The sequence below is a fragment of the Macrosteles quadrilineatus genome, unplaced genomic scaffold (genome assembly GCF_028750875.1).
Source record: "Macrosteles quadrilineatus isolate MER2022 unplaced genomic scaffold, UCM_ALF_1.0 Scaffold_3__2_contigs__length_128488019, whole genome shotgun sequence".
In the NCBI taxonomy this organism is placed as follows: Eukaryota; Metazoa; Arthropoda; class Insecta; order Hemiptera; family Cicadellidae; genus Macrosteles; species Macrosteles quadrilineatus.
In genome coordinates, this window is record NW_026542596.1 from 79,194,186 (window position 1) to 79,215,901 (window position 21,716).

A 21,716-nucleotide genomic window follows, 5' to 3' on the forward strand; every position below is an offset into this window, starting at 1 on the left:
TTGTAATTGCTGTAAATTGTATCGGAATTTAAATAAATGATTCTGAATGATGAAACAGCTGATCTTAGTAAGAAAAAAAGCTACATAGATCATCTCACACTATCCTACTCTCACCATTCGCTCATATACCTAGGTTGTGTCCCCATCACAAATAATTGAAAATAGATATCTATTATTTAACACCCAAATCAAACAAATATAGCTTAAGAAAGTTCTTAGAACATATTTTCCACTCATAAAAGGGCGATTATCAGAATTTTCTTGAGATTTTCAAACTTCACCAAGCAAAGAAATCTGAAGACCATTACGTTGGCGTGGCCGTTTAATCCACATACAGCTATGTTTCTAGGGAGGTTTCTGGATATTGTCCAAACGACTTCTTGTCGAGACTCGATGGTATGTTGTCGCAATGTGTTGATATACAACTTACGCAACATTTTGAGACGAATAGCACCGTGTCGTTTACATTAGGAATAGACTTGAATAAAAATATCGTATAATATAACCCAAAACCTTTGTTGAAATCAAGCAGCAGACTAGAGAAGGTTTATAATTTAATTTAGTTTATTTTAAACAGGTTTACATGAACATGAGGTACTCTATATAATATTCGTTCAATGAATAATTATGTTTTTTTTTTGTCCTAGGACGCTAGGCACGACCTGGAAGTGTTTTACACATTACTTCAGACACATTACCCCCTAGGGAGAACAATCTACCCAAGACTCGCAACGCATGTATTAAATGGCTGTTTTGTTGCAGTAGGCCTATGACGAAACAGTTATTATTACTCAAACCAGCTTCAATATAAACAGATACTTTTGAAACTTTAATCGCCAAATACTGTGCGAAATATTATTTCCAGACATAAAAGTTCTTAGAACTAGTTAAACATATTTTAACAACCATAAAAATGTATTGAGCTTTGACTTTTTAAAATAATAGTTTCATTAAGATAAGTATTATAACTAACATAACAGTTTATTACGGAAATGAGAGTATAGATTTTTAGACTATCCTATTTCCCTACATCTGTGTTTTTAATTTGATTTAATTTCATTTTGCACGTTTAAAATTTGACAGAAGTTATAAAAGTACTATTTCATACACTAGCTATGTCGACGAGGCCTTTGTAGAAGATAACACCATCAATCAATACCTCATGATAGCATAGTTTTGTAATACGTACTAACTACTATAATTACTGCAATATAAATCAAGACAGCGTCAGTTGGAAATCACTACTCACAATATTTCAAATAACTAGTAATATAAAAAAATCACCCCCACTAAAAGTTATCAACAATACTGTATATCTTCCTTCCGTTGTTTTTAAAGGTCAGACGCCATTAAACATGCTTATTTAACCTAAGCAATTTAGACGAAGACAACCGACAATATCAAACTTCACAAAATACATTTTCTAGTGCAGTTGCAATGGAGTTGGTTCTAACTTGTATAAGCACTGCAGTGATCTCGGCAAGGCGCCAGTCATACCCTGCACTAGACGCCTTCCTTGCACCATGTGATATTTCTTATTTTATTAAACGCGAATACAATACAAATGTTGCTATCACATTATTATAGGTTTTATAAAAAAAGGTAATATTTAGTTCGTATGGTACAAAATGATATCTTCTTCACATGACTACACAGGTTGAAATAGGTACAACTTTTTATTATTTTCTCTTAATGTTAATTTGTCAAATATAAGTTAACATAAAAAATGGGATACAAGTCTTTTAGCCAGAAAATCTAGCCTAGTAATTGAGAACTCCCTTAGTCTTCAGAATTGCTACGACGGGGACATTATAATATCAATGGTTTTGATAAAACAGTAGAACGAGGAGACCGAGGCTTGCTCGGTTATGGTTAATTAGGTTTAATAGTTAAACAATATCGAAAAACATAAATTTTTGTAATATACAAAAAACATTTTTATTACAAACCATATACATTATATCGCTGAAATAAATAATAACAAAAAATTAATGTTAAAGTATGGAATCGAACAAAAATAATGTCAAGTAATCTTCAGTGTAATCTTTGCTTAATAGTTACAACTAATGTTTTTCCTATTGTACTGTATTTTGTAATTTACTAGTATACTGTGGATGGCTTGTTATAAACGCATGTGACAAGTATTTTCTTTACTTTTTCCTTCTTTTTCAACAAACATAGTTATTTGGCAACGCATAAGAGAAATATGAAATTTTTTTTATTTTCAAATGAGCTGTGTAGTGAAATTTGAATTTTACTGAGGAAGGGGCTTTCACCAATTATGTACTTCAAACTACAAGCCTATAATTCCAAAGTTTAGTTAAACCCCTTCCTCTATATTTCTAAATATGTATTACAGACAGGCAAACAGACAGCTCGTTTTAGATTATAGGATAGAGATAGCCAACAGCATGACACATTTATTAGAGTTTTATTCCTCTCGCCTCGATTTCTTTTTTAATGTCAAGGGTGTAAGCAGAAAAAATCCTAACATTATAATGTTAGAACTATGTCCAAACCTAAACTGTATTAGGCAAACGACTTTTTGTTTTTGGAAAACAAACACTGCAGGGAAAACTATCAAAGGTAGCTGGTACCACCTAATGTTTTTAACTAATGTTTTTCCTATTGTACTGTATTTTGTAATTTACTAGTACATTATAATTTACATTATAATGTTAGAACTATGTCCAAACCTAAACTGTATTAGGCAAACGACTTTTTGTTTTTGGAAAACAAACACTGCAGGGAAAACTATCAAAGGTAGCTGGTACCACCTAATGTTTTTAACTAATGTTTTTCCTATTGTACTGTATTTTGTAATTTACTAGTATACTGTGGATGGCTTGTTATAAACGCATGTGACAAGTATTTTCTTTACTTTTTCCTTCTTTTTCAACAAACATAGTTATTTTGCAACGCATAAGAGAAATATGAAATTTTTTTTATTTTCAAATGAGCTGTGTAGTGAAATTTGAATTTTACTGAGGAAGGGGCTTTCACCAATTATGTACTTCAAACTATAAGCCTATAATTCCAAAGTTTAGTTAAACCCCTTCCTCTATATTACCACCTTTTAAAACATCAAACATGTTTTAAAAAGATATTTATAAAACACAGTAAAAGAATTCAGTAAAAGATTTTTTTTTGTTAAATTGAAATTAAAAAGGTTCAATCCTTGGAAATAAAGCTAGATCTGGTATTGAAAACGTTGGACTCTCTTCCTAAGTATTTTATTTGTTAGATACTAGTCTTCACGATTGTTCTAGTGACATTCATTGCTGCCAAGTATGGTTTATACGTATTGTCGCAATCACTTCAGAGAAATGAGGAAATGTCACGCCTGATATTAAACCAGAGAAATAAATTGTTCCTCTATATACTCGCACACACGTTCACAATGAGAGTGGCATTCTTCTTTATAATTCTGTGGTCGTCACGACGACCTTAGTTTTTACCGATGAATTAGGAAATCTCCATTTCCGTTTTACAAATGTAAGAAAGGCAATTGTTGTGCCTATAATTTTTTTGTGCATGTTTGATTTTTAATTTATTAATGAAAAAGTAGTCTTCTAACTTATCCAGTGGGGCTATGTTGTCCCATAACTAATAACTGGGAGTACGATTAGATGCTAAGGGAAAAACCGCATTGGCCTCTTCGGATCCCAATATAATTTATCCTCTCAGGGGGTTGTAAAAGAGTGAGTAAGACTCAAACTTTGGAAAACACCAATATACAAGGGTTAGGGATATGACAAGGCTTTTATTATAAACCCAAAATATATTCCTGAATGTTGTGAAAAAACGGTACATACTAATAGTTTTACCAAATAGGTATTTTGTACGTGATACTAAAAATCACGTTGTTGAGAATCTTAAATATACATCAACGATTTTATTTTAACAGAGTGAGCAACTAAGTGACAATACCCAAAGATCCTTTATTGAAAGAAAATAATTTTAGGTAGCTGTCTCGTAAACCTATAACAGTATTAGCATATTGGCTTGGAACCCAGAGGTCAGCATAGATTAAAGGAGTAGACCATATCGCTTTCAAATAGAAAAGTTTCTGCTTTGATTCTTAGAAAAATCGTTACCAGAACTAGATAGCCTTTGGGGTCATAATGTCACTACAACAAAAGGTCGGCGTTTTACAGTAACAACACCAGGGTTTGGACTCTTGCCTGAGAAAAAAACAATTAAATGGCACTGGCTTAAGTGACGCCAAAATTAAATTTTAGATCACATATAGGCTACAATAATAGAAAATGCAAACATTGGCAAGGGCTCTACTCAAATCCCAACATTCAATACCTCCACATCCCAAACATTCCCCAACTATTTAGCGAAGATTAGCAAACTTGAGACTAAACTTATCCGTTTGTAGTAGCTGAACATCCGGATGAGAATTTAATCTGCAAAACACAACTGGCTTGGAATGTTGCGCACGAATATCAGCGAATCCATTGTGTGGACGAGCACTAAGGTCTCGCCCGATTGTTAAAATACTTCCCCAACTGATTTAGAGTTTTAGGACTGATTCCAAACGGTATCGGAATTCAATAGTCGGAATAATTTTAAATCAAACACGACGGAGACGTCTCAGCCGGGGGTGGAACGTTTATGGCTAGAGGGTTGTGGAAGTGTGGGTGGGGGGTGGGGGCGGACGGCGCGCGTCGCGGCGGGCGGAGCAACCCTTAGTGTCGCGCCGCGTGTCGCCTAGAGAGGGTGCGGAGTACGTGTGTCTGTGATCGCAGTGGAACACGTCTTGAACACGTCTGGGTTCACGGTGGGTATTGTGAATATAGGGAGGGTGATCAAAACCGAATTTCGGATAGTAATTTCGTATTGTTTTTGCTAGTTAGTTTTCTATTTTTTTCGGGTTGGAAGTTTAAGAGTTTTTATAGGTATATCACTCGTTGAAACTTCCAAACTTTCAATGTTTATGTGTATTAAAACAAATTTTGAATTAATTTAGTAGATTGAATCCATAAGTAAGTTTCTTCTAGTAAGGATATTCCTATGCCTTTTTTAACATTGTTATTGTAAATATCATGGGTTTTCTATATTATATCGCACTTGAATTTGCGTGTATTAATATAGGTGTATTAACATTTACCGCACTTTCATTATATTAACCTAACTCAATTTCAAGTGGTTTTGGAATACCTTAACTACCACGCAAAAAGTACATATATTACAGCTGCTTTCATTGGAGGTACAAAGCAGTAATAGAATCTCATCAGACATCCTTACATTTCGAACGACTTATAACAAACATATTATTTTCAAAAGTGCGTTATTATTTGAGTAAACTATAATTACACTATTAAGAAAGACCAGAAACACATGATTCGTTCTATGAAAATTGTTTTCTAGACCGAAACTTCAGTTTAAGGAAACCATAAGCTTAGTTAAATGTTTTTATACGTATAAAAAGAATAAACTTGAAAAGATTATCACTCTTAAGTTACTGGACAACTGCAATAGCCGTTTCCCATACTTAATAATATTTCAATCAAATTCATATTTATTTCCTATTTTCCATTTTGTTTCCAGTAGTTCGATTTAACCTTATTGTTTAAAATAAATTGTGAATGCTTTAAAGTTCAAGCAAATTTACTATAAACATGACTCTGTTGGATTGCTTATATTGAGACCTTAAAACTATCCTTATAATGGAAACCCCTCCAAAACAGCCGTTCTCTACTGTTTTCTCACTGTTAGCCTTTTACCAGGGAAACATTAAATAAACAGCTTTAGTTAGCTATATTGAATCAATCATGTATACTTTTGACGTAGGGTTTTACCATTAATGAGCTATAACGATAAATATGGTATAATCTTTCATTAAGCTAATTTTAGATGTTAAGGTTCTAAGGTTTTACGGGACATCTTATAACATGATCGGCCTAACTACTTTACCTTTTAATTCATAACGTCTTACTACAGTTTTAAACAACTAGGTATTAGTAGCCAATCGAACAAAAAAAATAGATTTACAATCAAAATTCAAGAATGTTTGTAAATGATGAAGGAGAAATCTTTAATTACAGTAGTGGTTGTGTAGTTTCTTTGACAACTTTCGTTCGCGGTCATACAATTATTAGGGATAGTTGATAAGAGGCAAACAGTACATAATACTTGAACTTTTAACACATATAAAATAATACAAGATTATACTTAATCATTTTTGAAGCTAGAGCTCTGACAACAGATTTTAACAAAAATATACACTGGAGAGCGTTTTTTGACAAGCAAAATATAGTTTTTTTTCAAGATTTGCACACACCCACAAAAAATTTATGTTGAAATTTTAATCAATTTGAAAATTGAAAACATTACTTAATTTTCATTAGACTCTTTTAAATGAATAATTATATTGCATAATAAAGCTGTCTTTAGTTTGAACCTTCATATCCAGTAATATTTTCAATACAGTCAAAATATTTATTAAAAGTAACATCTAATATCCCTTATGGACTGGGAAGCGAGCTGGTCTAGAGGTAGAGAACATTGGTTTTGAGGTTCCGGGTTCAAATCCCGCCAAATCACCAAAGGAAGTGATAATGCCGCAGCCCCTAGATCTATCCCGAGGTATTTTGTGAAACAATTCCGAGCTCGTGCCTACTGTCCTAGGAAATAAAATTCCCTTATGAAGCAAAGATTTAGAAAGGGAATAATTGTTTTCATACGAAATTTAATACATTTGAAATTCCAAAGAGTATGGTTACGATACAGTGCACTTTAACCACCCCGATCAACTATATGTGTTATCATTCAGTAATCATGTTAATATCTAAATACTATTTTAACCACAAAAGGCGTATAATCCTTAGGTAATTTATAATCGTGAGAACCTTTTATTAAGTCTTAAAACAGTTTTTTTTTTATAATATTTAACTCAAACTAATACAAAATAACTTTATCCACCAATTTAAAAAGATAATCAGTTTGCTAGTTTTTAGAAACAAAAGTGTTCATAAAGATTATGCAATACAATGTATAATCGCCATTACATGATTTTTACTACTTTCTTGAACTACTTATTTAGGATATTAGTGTAGGATTTACATGTAACTGCAAATAAAACCACAATATAAATTTAAATTTCCGACTGGTAGAAGTATTTTTCCCCCATAAATATTATATTACCCATTTTTTCGTAAAAGAAATATTTTCCACCTGTATGTGGTTTTTAAAGAGGACAAGAGGGCAAATTTAAAACAAAAATGTATTGCATTATTGTTATTTTTCAGAAATCTCTACAACGTAAACATTTTATTACCTTCCGATACGAGTCAGGCACAAACACTTTTCAAGAAATAAACATTATTTTCCTATATTAGTTTTAATTTTTCCCCAAATGTGTAGACGTACGAAGACTTTAGGTAACTGTCTATTAACTCAAGTATTTTTTTACTATTTTTATTGTATAGAAAACACTCAGATATTTCAATATTTTCGTACAATAGTTATAAAGTCGAAATTGCAGCTAGAGAGCTTATCAAAATAGCATGATAAATAAATATGATTATTGTACTGTACCAAAATTACATGATAAACATTGGATTCACAGTTTTGATTGGAACTCTAGTGGAATTCCTGTTTTGACATTTCCCTATATATCCATTTTGTCCGGTATCAGAAGTAATTAAAATCCAATCTAAAATGACCTAGTGCCTTTTTGGCTTGCTTAACCTTTGTGAGGATGCAACAAATATGGTATTAAAAAAATATAAATGGTTCTTAGAGTGTTTTTAATATAATGTACAATAATGTTTGTAATTTGAGTTTTTTGCGTGATCAAACAAATTTTCTAAATATTGTATTTTGCATTATTGTTTATACCTACAAACATTTTCAGTAAGTTATAGAAGCGTAATTGAAAGAAATATAGTTGCCGGCGGATAACGGATTTTCACTTGAGATTTGATATAATTTTAATATTATTATTACTATTATATCAAATCGTTAGCAAAGTTATCAATATAAAGGGTTTCCCGTAACTCGTTGGACATACAATTTACTAACTTTTTGTCTCTTGCAATTTTATTGAAACGTTAACGGTTTTCGTGAAATTTTGCATCAATTATTTTAAATGGCTGCCATTTTGAAACGGTTTTTGGTTTTTTTTTTTGTATAGTTTCTAACGATAATAGGTCAAAATAATATAAACATTTTTTTGCAAAATATCAACGCTGTATCTCAAACCGTTTAGGAGTTATTAGTTTTTTTTGTAAAAAACACATAAATACAGACAGATGGAAAACTAGGCACCACAGACCCATGTTCCTATGGTGAAATGTGTTTGTCTTGACCTAAGGAATAACGCTATATACATATTTATTGGAAACATATGTTCCACTTCAATACACTAAGTACAGAAAAAAATGGATATACACATGTAAGATTATTTCTGAATTTAAAATCAAGGCATTGATAAAATTTTGATAAGGGGTGAACACCCCTTAACTAATTTTAGAATACATATCAAGTCTATTTATTTTCTTTTACTTAAAAATCACTATATATTTCTGATGCGCACTATATATTTCTGATGCGTTTTAATTCTTTACTTTATACAAACACCTTTTTTCAAAGAATGTTACGAGTCTTATGAAGGTTTAAACGATTAAAAGATAAACTGATTGCTTTTATATGCACCGATTATAACAATAAGAATTATAGGGGTTCATAAATAAAAGTAAAATGTATGTAGTTAAAATGTGTGTAATTGTATGATTAAAAAACGTCTGTTTTAACTAAAATACACGTTGGGTGTCACAGGAATATACTTAATTATTTACAAAAAAAAATACACTCAAAAGCAGTAACTTAAAAAGCTAACATGCTTAGGCAAAAAAAAAACGCTTAATATGCTTATTATGTAAAAGCTTAACATGCGTTAAGTACATTTTTTCCTGACAAGCATATATATTGGTAGTTTTCCCAAAAAATCTTTGTTTTGGCTATACTACTGCTAAACGTATAATATATTGAAGACAGCAATTGGTTGAATCGTTAACAGTAATTGTTTGGGACATTTAATGAGGAATCATATCACATCATTTATTACTCTAACGATCAAAATCATTTTACCAACATGTTTGATAAAACAATACATTATATAACTGAGATTTCTAAACATAACTTGAGCATATTCAAACATGTTTATTTTATGTTATCGTGTAAACTCGTGGCGAAAATCATTTTCTTGGTGATATTATATGTACAAAGTGTAGGTGCAATTGGATATTTATATTCATTAAGTAATTTGTTTAATTTTGCTGGTATTTAAATGACCACATACGAAATATATAAAAATGAGTATGATAGTAAAATCTTTACTAATTTTGTTAAGTTACCATGATCAAATATAAAAAATTTTCTGAGATGTAGCTTACTAATAAGCGGGGAGATTTCCAGTTCTTTAACGAAATAAGACCCCGCCTAAACTTTTTAATTATGTAGTAAAATTTATGGTCACAACGAAACTTTGAGTTGGCAAAAGTTTGAGCTATAATCACAATGTTAAACCTGGTCTCAGGGGCAAGGGTCTTTAACTTCAGCTCAGAATATTTAACTTTCATGAGAAATAAATACGTCATTTTATCCTCAGTAGAAAAGGTTGGATAACTCATAAAAGTTTAATGCAAGGACTTCGATTCAATTACGGCATAAACGTTGCAATGGTATAGAAAAGCTTTAAATCATCTTTTACACACACAAACAGGTTTTCTTTGTATGAATTATAATCTACCATTGTATCAGTATCCTGAAAATTATATTTTCAATGACAAATCAATTGAATGATGTTTTATTAATACAACTTAGGTTTCTGTCATACTCAATTTATCATTTTCCCTGACCTTCCATTTTATTGCAATACGTTGGTGTTTTCATTGTTCAGTTCTGATTTGAAGTAAATATTTTTTTTTATTATGAAGTGGCAAACTTAATACCACGTACATTATGTAACTCCGTAAATAAAAGAACTTATCAAACGTAAAACGTCTAACGGAATGATTTGTATGATTTTCTCCATTATTTATTATCACTCTTTGATTTATTGAGTGTTGTTATTAGTTTTCTCTGAAAATAGTTCGCTATTTACTTTACAAAAATGTAATACGTATGGGTGTGGATAAATAGCTGTTTACTAGCTTTTATTGGTATAAGTTATTTGTAGGTATGCATTAATAAGTATGCATTATGATACTAATCAACAACTAGACTTATACATATCCAGTATACATTGATAAATTAAAATACGTAAAAAAAACGTTTAAAAATGCAAATAATAAGTATGCAATTAATCAGTTCGAAATGATATTCTGATAACTACCTAAAATAACGGTGTTTTACGGAGGGTACTGTGGATGGATAAAACAGAATAATATATTTTAACTATTTCAGTTCCAAAATATTTATTGTAAAAAACCACTACCAAAATTATGTTTTTGTCATATTTATACAATTAAGAATTATGAAAAATATAAGCCTCACACATTTGTTCTAAAAATGTCCATAACTTCCTTAAACAATACACATAGGCCTATACGACTTCGTAATGTTTTCATTTATATTGTATCCTTAACTCTATTTGTTGTGTAACATATTGTAAATCAAGAGCTATTTAAAAATAAGTTGTGATCACAATTATCCACAAAAAAATTGTAGCATCGAGACACTGTGCGTATTAATTTTAATATATTAATTCAGTTCTAAAATATTGTAAGCTATAGTTAAACATTTTCTATGACAAAATTTCAGTTTTAATTTGGTTTTACAGTGTAATCTAAATTTTGTATTTTTTCACAGGGTGATGAGTGAATGATGGCAGATCCTCCTCCGGTTTTGCTACTGCTGTGCTTGTTGGTTTCTACCGCCATATTCTGCTCTTCAGTATCAGGTCTGTAGCATTTGTTGATCATAAATAGCATAAATATACAATCAGCATTAATTACGACTAAAAACTTACATGTTTAAGGTTTCTAACTAAAACTTATCTCAACAAATGTGACTGGGCTTTGGAGTGTTCAAAATTAAACTTTGGAAGGTAGATTGTCCCAAACATGTTTCTAAATTAACGTCCAATGTTACTATTTACACTTAGACACTATACTGACCTATCGTTTTGATTTTAATTTAGTGTAATACGCACAAAGTTTTTCAGAAAGAAAGAAAGTTTAGACGATGAATATCAATGTACTTTTCCTGAGCGTCCCTCAAGTCAGGCAGCTTGTTAGGATATGTCACACCTAACATATAATGCCTAATCAAAACCGACAGTATTACTTACAGGGTGACAGACAAAGGGGTAATGTGACATTTAGTTGTTTTTTTCTAAACAAAATAAAGTAATACAAGTGAAAGCTACATTACAATTACCTTTTACCACGAGGATTATTTTACACATTACCTATTTAACCTGTTACCTATTAAAAATAATAATAATGCGAAGTATCAGTTAGTTCCTCGTACTTACATAATTGATGTGAATTGAAGAAGTAAATGTAATTAATAGCATAATTAAACACACGTAAAAGTATGGAAATATACATTTTTTGCGTGTTGACATGCATGCATCTAAACTGTATTTTTCATACTTATACATTTTTATATTCAAGTTATTGAAGATCAACCTGTGTCTGTTGAGGAAAACGTAACTGTCAGAGTTCCAAGTATATATGTCAATAGTTGGGTTATTATTAGAGCAGAAGGAGATTTTTCCGTTGTAGTCCGCCAATATGACTATTGAGATCGGTCAGAATCGACTTACCTTATATTCGAATGCTAAAAAGATAAGGCTATAAACTGTGTATAACAATCTTTTGCTCTTTAATGGTTATTACGTCTCTTTTGCAACAACCTTTATCATAAAAAAAACTTAGCTCTATTTGAAATGAAAAAGTAAACTTACAGCATTTTGCTAAATTAATTTTTATCATTGGAAAATAATTAAACCAATAGATTAAAAAAAATTATATAACAAACCTAACGACTTTGATAAGTTCTGACAAAACTGTCGTTTTGGATAAAAACGAGAAATGAATCCATTATCACCATCCATATGCCTATACCATATACCTAGGTACATACCTATATCCATACACCTGTTCTTATACTTATTTTGCAACAAAAATGCTATATTTCGTACGTCTGTGGTCTATTCCATTTACATGCATTTAAATAATGCAAACTTCTGACTATAGACCAAAGTAAGATATATTATTTAGTAAAATCAAATCCATTCATTGTATCGACAAACAACAACAATTAAAAGTAGAACAGTTTTTTTCACCAGGGAGAAGTTGGCATCGTTTCACATAGAGAAATTTAACCTAGTTTTCAGTAAGTAAGTTTGTACTTCTGCTATTGTCTTATATTTCTCGCGAGAACCAGTCTGAAACGCGGCAGTTGTTGACACCTGTTCTGACAAGGATATTGCGAAGCTGATACAAAGAGCAGCCCACGCCTGAGGGTGTGCTTTGTCGGCGACAGCGAGATTGCGAATCCGCTTGATTCATAATGTTCAACAATTTTAAAATCATATGTTCAGTGCCTAAGAAGCATTTTTGTTATTGAAACACTTTTAAAAGATACGTTTGTATATTTCGTAATGTTCAAAAGTATTACGTATGAGAATTTAATGTTTATTTGTAAAAATCATCTTCCTATTAAACGTAATAGGCTTTGTTGTATGAACATGTGTAAATTAAGTATGAAAACAAATCAGTATGTTTCGAACCAGAATAGTAAAAAATATTCTGTGTGTTGCATTGATTTTTTACAAAGGTTTCGAGATCGTTTGAATCAAAAACATGTTTAACCCCTCTAACAGATTATAGGTGACTTATTGTTTTCAAATAGCAACCCCTATTGAGAGACACCTCATTTTGAAAGTTTGTCAAGAGAAATACAATGACGTACATCCGAGGTAGATATTTCATCCCTAGCCAAAAAGGGGTCACTCAATAGGGTTTGCTGTTTGAAACAAAATTAGTCACCCCCTACCTCTCACCCTTTTAGTGGGGTAACAAAATATTTTCAATGTAAAACATTGCGGAGCCTTTGTTAAAAATCAATGCTATAAACAGAATATTTCTACCTATTTCAGTTTTTTTAAATACAGATTGGTTTCCATACTTAATTTACACTGTATAATAAATTACATGAGAACAATAGTAATTGTAGAATTTATAAGAGCTTTGATTCACCTAACTAGAACGGTTTATAATTGAATAAGAAAATTGTAGGTAGGCCTACATACTTTAGTTTATTATTAGGTAAATTTCTTATTTTTGAATACATTGAACTCTTTATCCTTTAATTTTTTTCGCCTACGTAGACCTCGAGTGGAACGTGTCATGTTAATGAGGAGTGACTTGGTATAGCGTAAAAGTACTTCAATAAACTGTACTGATATTTGTGACAAAAGTCAATGATGTTCCCCTACGCTGCCATGAACTCTAATTCAACCGCACTTTTTTCAGTTACTGTTTTTACAGACCTAATGAAATTCATCAGTCTTCATGGTACTTTCCTGTTAAAGGGAACATTCATTATTATCGATGATTCTTTTCTCAATATATCGATGTTTTTGTTATCCGATCCATTACAAATTGACAATAAGAAATGAAACTGCTCTAAGCTAACCTAACATAACCAACCATAATTGCTGTACCATTTAAAAATTCCGTTTGGGTTTAAATATAAAAGGCAAGTTATAAACGCGGAATTTTTAAATTTTACAGCAAGTTTGGTTAGTTATGTTAGGTTATTTATTTTAGAACAGTTTCATTTCATTAATGTTTGTTGATACTGAACAATATTTTTCGTAATTGTCAGCTGATATGTTTCAATTTGTTAATATCGATATATCGAGAAAAAATCATCGATAATAATGAATGTTCCCTTTAACAGGAAAGTACCGTTTTCATTAGGTTATATTTCGGAATTCCTCGACTGTAACTACAGTGCATTTTTAAATACTGTAGCCTGATTTCTAGTAAATACAATGAAAGCCTGTTACGGAATCAGATAATGAAGAGTATTGACTATGTCGCGTGTCCAAGCAGTGAACCCATTATAGAGTACAACAGCTTAAACTTGAAACTAGGTGTTAATGTGCATGCAACACTTCCGGGGAACACTTTGATTTATATTCTACATCTAGTCCACAGGACGTTGAATAATAGCTAAAGTGATTTAAGGATCACGTTCCTATTCATACTGATACATGATTACGGGGTTTGCTATTTATTTTAGACCAACCATTGGTTCCACGATGATGAAATGTTACATTTCCCAGGAAAAACTCCAATGAATAACTTAAAAATATTTTAAACTAGCAGACTTCCTCTCCTTCGTACAGGGTTGGAGTATAAGTATAAAATGCTTATTGCAGTCATTCTCGTGCTTTGCGTTTGCAATGCGGGAGCACATGGTTTCAGAAAATGTTGTACTTTAATTTTACGGTATGATATTGTATAACACATCTACTATAGCCATCATGTTCTACCACTGCACCTAAACCATAGAAAAAATGAACCATCAAACATTTTCACATTATCACAACTTAGTTATTAAATTTAAAACCTATACATAGTTGTAAACAATCCTAACTTAACAGTTCTCATTGTATATAACATATTTTTTCTGCTGCTTAGTTTAAATTAGCTGTTGTTATAAGTGCAATAAAGTATAGTGTTGCACCCTATTGGTAATCCTTGTAACATTTGAATGCTGTTAAATATCATAGAACCTACTAGTTTGGTTGAAAGAACTGTCAAAATTCTGTAATTCTTTAAATATAATGAATACTCAAAAGAATAACTTGGAAACCAGTGGGGTATAGCCCTATTGGATTTTCGCAACTTTAATATGTCTATGTGTTTCTCAATACTATCAAGTACCTTCCTGCAAAATGTCAGCTCAATCGTTCCAGGTGATGGACGTTCAGAGTTACACACAGACATCCATATTTTCACATTTATAATATTAGTAGGATGATTTTTGAACACATAATGTGCCTAAACCAGAGGTTCACTAGTAAAAATCCCACAATATTGGCAAATACAAACATATGTCATGTTATGCATAGTTATAAAGCTATTGTTAAAGTAAATGAAAACATTTGAGTTGAATGAAAATTTAACTGTTTTTATTCGTTTAGTAATGACGGCTCTTTATAGGGAACATTTAGTACTATTTTGAATACCCTATATTTTCCTTAAAATTGTATATATCCTTTTACTCTAATTGAACGTTTGCATTCCTTGTGAGCTTAAATTTACTTAGATATGCAATATTACTTTAATATTACAAAAAAAATCATTTTTTTATTAATACATAGTCAAAACTCAAAGCTCTCAAGTAGCATCATATATTGATTTCGTACACACCTTTTAAACGTTAGTATAAACTAGCCGAACTCCAACATTTAAGCCGATTACAAATTTTACCTATATAAAACACTTATTTTGAGTTAACACGGCATAAAAAACACCAAAGTGAATGAAGATGTGAGTCATTTAAATAAACGAGTAAAAGTGAAACAAGTTAAACCACATTCTGGACGAGAGTCCTTTGGGGTCGAGACTAACTTAAATTGGATAGCGGTCGCTGGTGAGGGCCATCTAGGGTTTACTGTCTAGCGTACGCTCGTGTGTGAGTGAAACTCAAACCATTGAACTCAAATGTATTTTAGCAAATCATCAAATTCAATAACCCTTTTTTTTGTTGCGTGCGATTTTGGTTATTGGAAGGAAAAATGTCATGTTACTAAAATAACCTGACTGAAAATATAAATGTTCCATAAATGATGAATTTACAATTCAACTATGATTAGCAGCCTATATGTGTGTAGGGTTTTTTAATATATTGTTGATTTAAGCAAGGTCTACTAACTCCTAAGCCCAGGTATTTAATATGAATCCAAGTATGAGTAAAGTTTGTTATTATTTAAATAACTTATCCATGTTTTGCCTCCTGGATTGATAAAGAGTAATAGTAATAATAAATACCTTATTTACGTCTTCAATCCTGGTAGTCTTTTTATGATTACTATAGTTTCGGAGCTAACAGCTCCATTGTCAAATCTTCTTGTCTTGTTAAATTACTGTTGATAGCATTGGTCAATTGTTGAATTTCACATGTAGACATACACACACACACACACGAAACATTTATATATACAAGCAACATTAAAATTTAATATTTTGGCCGGCTTAAACAAAAGAAAAGTGACTAGCGTTGGGGTTGTACGGACCGGTACACTGACTGACTGATTCAACATAGACTTAAAGTCACTCACATATTATACTTGGTCTTTGAAATGTATGCACGCTGGAGTAAGCCTACATTATTATGGTGTTTGTTTCGTGTATAATTCTAAACGCCAGACACGTTTTTCAATAATAAATATTAACTAGACGATCATAGGATCTTCTAGTATCTAATTAGACAGCTGTAAAAAACGCTGTATTTTAACGAAAAAACTGTTTTAACACTGGAAAATCTGTGTTATTTAAGTTTTTGTTTTTCTGTTGCAATAGAATGCAATAACTATTGCAACAGCATAATATTGCAGTAAATATAACTAAATCTGTCATAATAATGAAATTCGAATAAAAACGATTTTATGGTAAACATTTTGTTTCCTAATTAGAATTAGCAAGGAATGGATCAAGTAAGTTATAATTTAAAAATTACTCGCAATTTAGCAAATTAGGTTTTAATGAGTCATTTACACAGAGATTTCAGCTTGATATAATTAGATTTTGAATAAGTTTGCGAGATGATAAAAAGTTTGCAGTCTAATTAGATTGTAGTTTACTTTATGGTGTAACTAAAACTGAGCAAGTGTTCATTAACATGATTTATCTGACTTTGTTCACTGATATACTGTGAAGTTTGTCTCTGTTTCTAACAAATAACCTAAATTGAACATAAAACAAGCCTAAATTGTTATCCGCACGTAGTATTTAGTATAAACAAGTATTTATATCTCAGCCTAAAATATTGTAACACTTTTATGAAAAGTTATTGCGAAAGTTGTTTAACTGAGAATAGTAACACAGCGTTCGTATTGGATCCTGTGGATACAAAATTTCGATCAAAAAAACAACTAGCATAGTTATGTCCAAGGCTCTAGGGCTCTAGGATAACTAGGAGATACATAGCTTGGTAAAAGTCATCATTACAACTACTTATCTGGGTAATTTTGTTTTTTTTTCGTAGAAATTCAATATGAATTACATAACCCAAGGGTGTTAAAGGTAATTTAAAATGGGGGTTTTGACGTAAGTGTACACAATAATTACATCATATAATTTTACATACTTAATAACACTCTCTTAAGGACTTTCTAAAAGCATAAGTTAACTTTAATGAACAGCAAAGAAAGGGTTGCATGCTCTTGTAAAATGTTAAGTCTATAATGAAAATCCATTTGTATCACTTAGTTAAAAGGCAGATTTGACATTTGTGCTATAATGTCTGCAAGAGAGCTTTAAACAAATTACGTAACCTTACATGGCTATTAGGTAAAATAAAATTAACGTCATAAAGTCTAATAACCGACTAGCAGATTACCCGTCCTTCGTAAGGGGTTGGCGTTTAAGTATACAACTCTTAATGCAGTTATACTTGTGCTTTGCGTTCGTAATGGGAGAGGACGAGTTGCTCATTATAGTTTACGGTATACTATAGTATAGCACATCTACCATAGACATAATGTTCTACCACTGCACCCAAACAATAGAAAAAAAGTGAAGTTCTAACAGTTATTTGTTGCTGATTGATTCAAATTAGCTGTTAATCATTAATGCAAATATAATTAATAGTGCTGCATCCTGTTGGTAAACCTTATAACCTTATAACCTGTAATTGAATATCATCATACAAAAAAAGAATTATTTTGTCTATGATATCATAGAACCAACTTGTGTAGTTGAAACAGCTGGCAAACTTCTTTAATTACTTTATCAGTGAAACTAGAGACACTGGGGTGGAGCCCGGAAGGATTTTTTTAGAGTAGAATATGTCTATATGTTAATCGGGAATGTAAACTATCATTATACCAAACTGCAACCTAATCCAATCAGTACTTGCTGCACGATCGAACTTCAAATGAACCAACAAACCAACAAACACACACACAAATTTTCACAATATTAGTATGAAGTATGATTGTGCGTAACTACATATATTAGTAACCAGTATCAACCGTTGTAAAACCGATCTATTATAGTATTTTGTAATATAATTTCACTGTTGTCGGAACACGGGAAACACGATCGCAAATAATCAAAGTGTTCCCCGGAAGTGTTGCATGCACATTAACACCTAGTTTCAAGTTTAAGCTGTTGTACTCTATAATGGGTTCTCTGCTTGGACACGCGACATAGCCAATACACTTCATTAACTGATTCCGTAACTGTTTCAACTTCCGGTTCAGTTTACAATGATTCAAGATACGTTTTTAACAGTATTTTAAAATAACTGTTGTGACTGTCCATTTTATTTTAGATACTATATACTTAGTAGGTTTGCTCTGTCTAAATAAATACGACTAACGTATTTTATCAACGGATATAAATTCTGTTGGAAGCATCATTACTGGGAGATGTTCTAAATCATAGATATAGTGATATAGTTTTACTCACCAAAAGATTTTTAGCTTTTTATTGTATACCTTTTTGCTTTTTTGAAGGAGATGGAGGGCGGAAGCATAATAATTAGATAGATCAAAGACATTAGTGATTTGTAAGATTTAAAAGTCCTCTAGTACAAATTTCTCTAGTACAAATTCTCTGCTATAAGTGTGACAAACGCTCTAAAATTAACTTATATGATGAATGGTTTACACTCATAAAAGTCTAATCCAACTTTACGTTTCTAAACTAACGAATCGCCGAATTTTTACTCTATCCTACAACAACACGCTACTTTTGTAACGCAACTACACTGTCCTACTTACGCTTGCTTATGAAATATCCAAATGAAATATCTGGAATATCCAAAATCTGAGATGACAAATATGAAAGGGATTCGCCACACAGAGGTGGCTGTTGACAAGAATATTTCAACAAAACGGCTTACAACATCCTGCCTCGGAGTTGCGATGTCACCAGCTTAAATATTTATGTAAACCTCAACAGTCTTTAGATGAGGCTCTATGACAATGTAATAAAGAGGAAAAGTGGAACTTTGAAGATATTTTTTGGGTGTTATGTGATTGTTAGCTACTGAAAAATTTCACTTTTTTATTATATGAAATCATAATAGAATGTTTTTTTTAACTCTGTAAATTCAAGGATGGATAATTTGACTGATCTATATAATTAATACGCTACATGAAACTTTGTCGGTTGAACTCCTCCGCCATTTCTTAACCGATTTTATCCATTGACGTCTCATTGGAAAGAGCGTGTCGCGTAGATTTGCAAACTGGCCTTACATTTTTGAAAAAAGTCCCTTGGGCTCTGCTCCAGTGGCTTTGAAAGTTTCCATGTTATCCTTATGGAGAACATATTTGTTTACATTTTGATCAGCTGTATAATTTAATTGTTGTTATTTATTTTTCAATTCAACGAAACGAATTGGGTACATTTAAAACCAAATCAGCTTGATTATATGGAACTGTTAGGTGCGTAATCTACGAGTTTAGTCTTTTAAACTCATCGGAAATTATGACTTTTATTAGTTTTTAAATAGGTTAATTGATTTTAAATACTATAACTACTTTACTTCTTTGCAATTGCTCGATTTCGAGCAACATGTACACTAGTTTATATAAATTCGTGGTAAGATGTGCATGTTGCAGCTGTTCAATTTGCTGTTATTTGTACACTTTTTCTAGTAAGATAAAAACTATCAACGGGTGGTATAACGATTGTGAAAATACATGGTCCTGGCAGCCTTAAAGAGGTTTTGTTGGTCAAAATATGTATACAGGCAAAAAATATGTACACATGTCTGGTTATGTAGATAACGAAGCAAAATTTTGAAATGTTTCATTCCTGATTTTCTCTTTGTTTGACCTAAGGAATCAGTACTAAATTATGTCTTCATCTTATTTTAATAACCTGTATATATACAAATAACAACTTATCGGTTTCTCTTAATTAAAGTTATAAATATATTTTTAAAGCATTGTGTAGGAAACATATTTTACCTTTTATGTATGAGTTTAGAGCAGTTTTTTGTTTTATGGTACGATTACATTTCAAGTAAGGTACATCTATTACTCTTTGAATATAGCTTAAAACTACATATCTAGTATTGTGAAATGGATATCAAGATTTTAAAAACAAAGATTAATAACCGTCCTAGTAACCACTAAGCATTTGTTAATGCTTAAAACCACAATACATTTAATATAGTCAACTGTTAATGATTTAATAGTGCATATAGGTTGTATTTAACACGTTCGAGCTGTTTTGTTACCTCTTAAACGGGGGGGACCTCCTTTTCTGTGTATGTATTAGTAACAACTGCGATGCTGTTTAGTATTTCATGTTAGGATTACATTTCAAGTACGTAAAACTAAAAAGTTATGAGTGTAGCCTAAAACTACATTTTGAAAGCTATAATACTCAATACTTTATAATACGTATCTAGTAGTGTGAAATAGATTTTGAGTTTTTAATAAGTAAAACTAAAGACTATCGTAGTAACAACAAATTTATATTTTTACTTAAAACCTAAATTGTTCAATTTAAGCACCTGTTTACAATTTGATGATGCATACGGGTTAGGATGGTTAAAGCGGTTCCATTACCTCTTGAACGAGTCAACAAAGGTTTAAAGTGGTGGATGACGTCACGTTTCTACTCCACACTCCACTAGCTGTAATGTTGGTAAACCTTGTTACTTTCTCAGTTTGTTGCTCACAGGCTGATAGCTTGGTCTTTACAGTTAAAGCTCTTAGTTCTCTGCCACACATAACAAACAGGTCTGTAAACACAGAAGTAATGTCCCTAATGCTGCCTATTGTCTATTAAGAATGCTTTGTATCTTAGATCAAAGAAGGTTGTAGATGATTTCGGTATCTGTACAGATTCACACAATGTGCAATTTTGGTGGAATCGATTTAGACACAAGAAAATATATCTCTTAATAAATATTTGAACCAATTAATGGAAAGCTGCTTAGATATTTAGGTTGTTAGACCGTTTATGTAGCTTAAACCCAAGCGTTTACCAATAAACTTCAAGTCCATTTACGGAGGATCAAAGATAATTGTATTACACAGTCAAACGTCGAGAGGACGAGATTGGAAGTTGCGGTTGATTGCCAAACATCTGATAGCATAAAGGATTAATTTATGACTCAAGATTGCTTACAAAATTAATAAATAAATATTATAAATAGAAAAGGTTAGTATAAAATATTAACTAGAAAAGGGGTTAACATTCGGGTTGAAGATTAATAAAATTACTGTAGTAGAAGAGAATAAATTGGTAAATTATCTCACTATTTCTTCCAAATACTTGGCTTTATAAGTGTCAAAGGAAAGTAAATTCATTCATAGAATTGACAATGCTGAACTTCAGAAAATCAGACCATACAATAAGATACTAACTTATAGCTGTGAACAGTGATATTATTCACAATTATTAATAAATGGGCCTAGGACACAATTTTATTACATTTTATTACAATTTTATTACATAAATGCTACAGTGTGTAGGGACTTTCTCATA

The 21,716-nt window shown here is 31.4% G+C and overlaps 1 protein-coding gene across 4 annotated transcripts in view; it reads left to right on the forward strand.

Moving 5' to 3' along the window:
- The first annotated feature begins 4,714 nt into the window (after positions 1-4,714).
- Positions 4,715-21,716, forward strand: part of LOC128990882 (lachesin-like) — a 232,542-nt gene continuing 215,540 nt past the window's right edge. For all 4 annotated transcript variants that reach the window (XM_054413514.1, XM_054413515.1, XM_054413516.1 and 1 more), the window contains exons 1-2: positions 4,715-4,789; positions 10,825-10,915. In XM_054413514.1, coding sequence (XP_054269489.1) covers positions 10,837-10,915 — 79 coding nt within the window. In that variant the 5' untranslated portion in view covers positions 4,715-4,789; positions 10,825-10,836. The remainder of the gene's footprint in view (positions 4,790-10,824; positions 10,916-21,716) is intronic.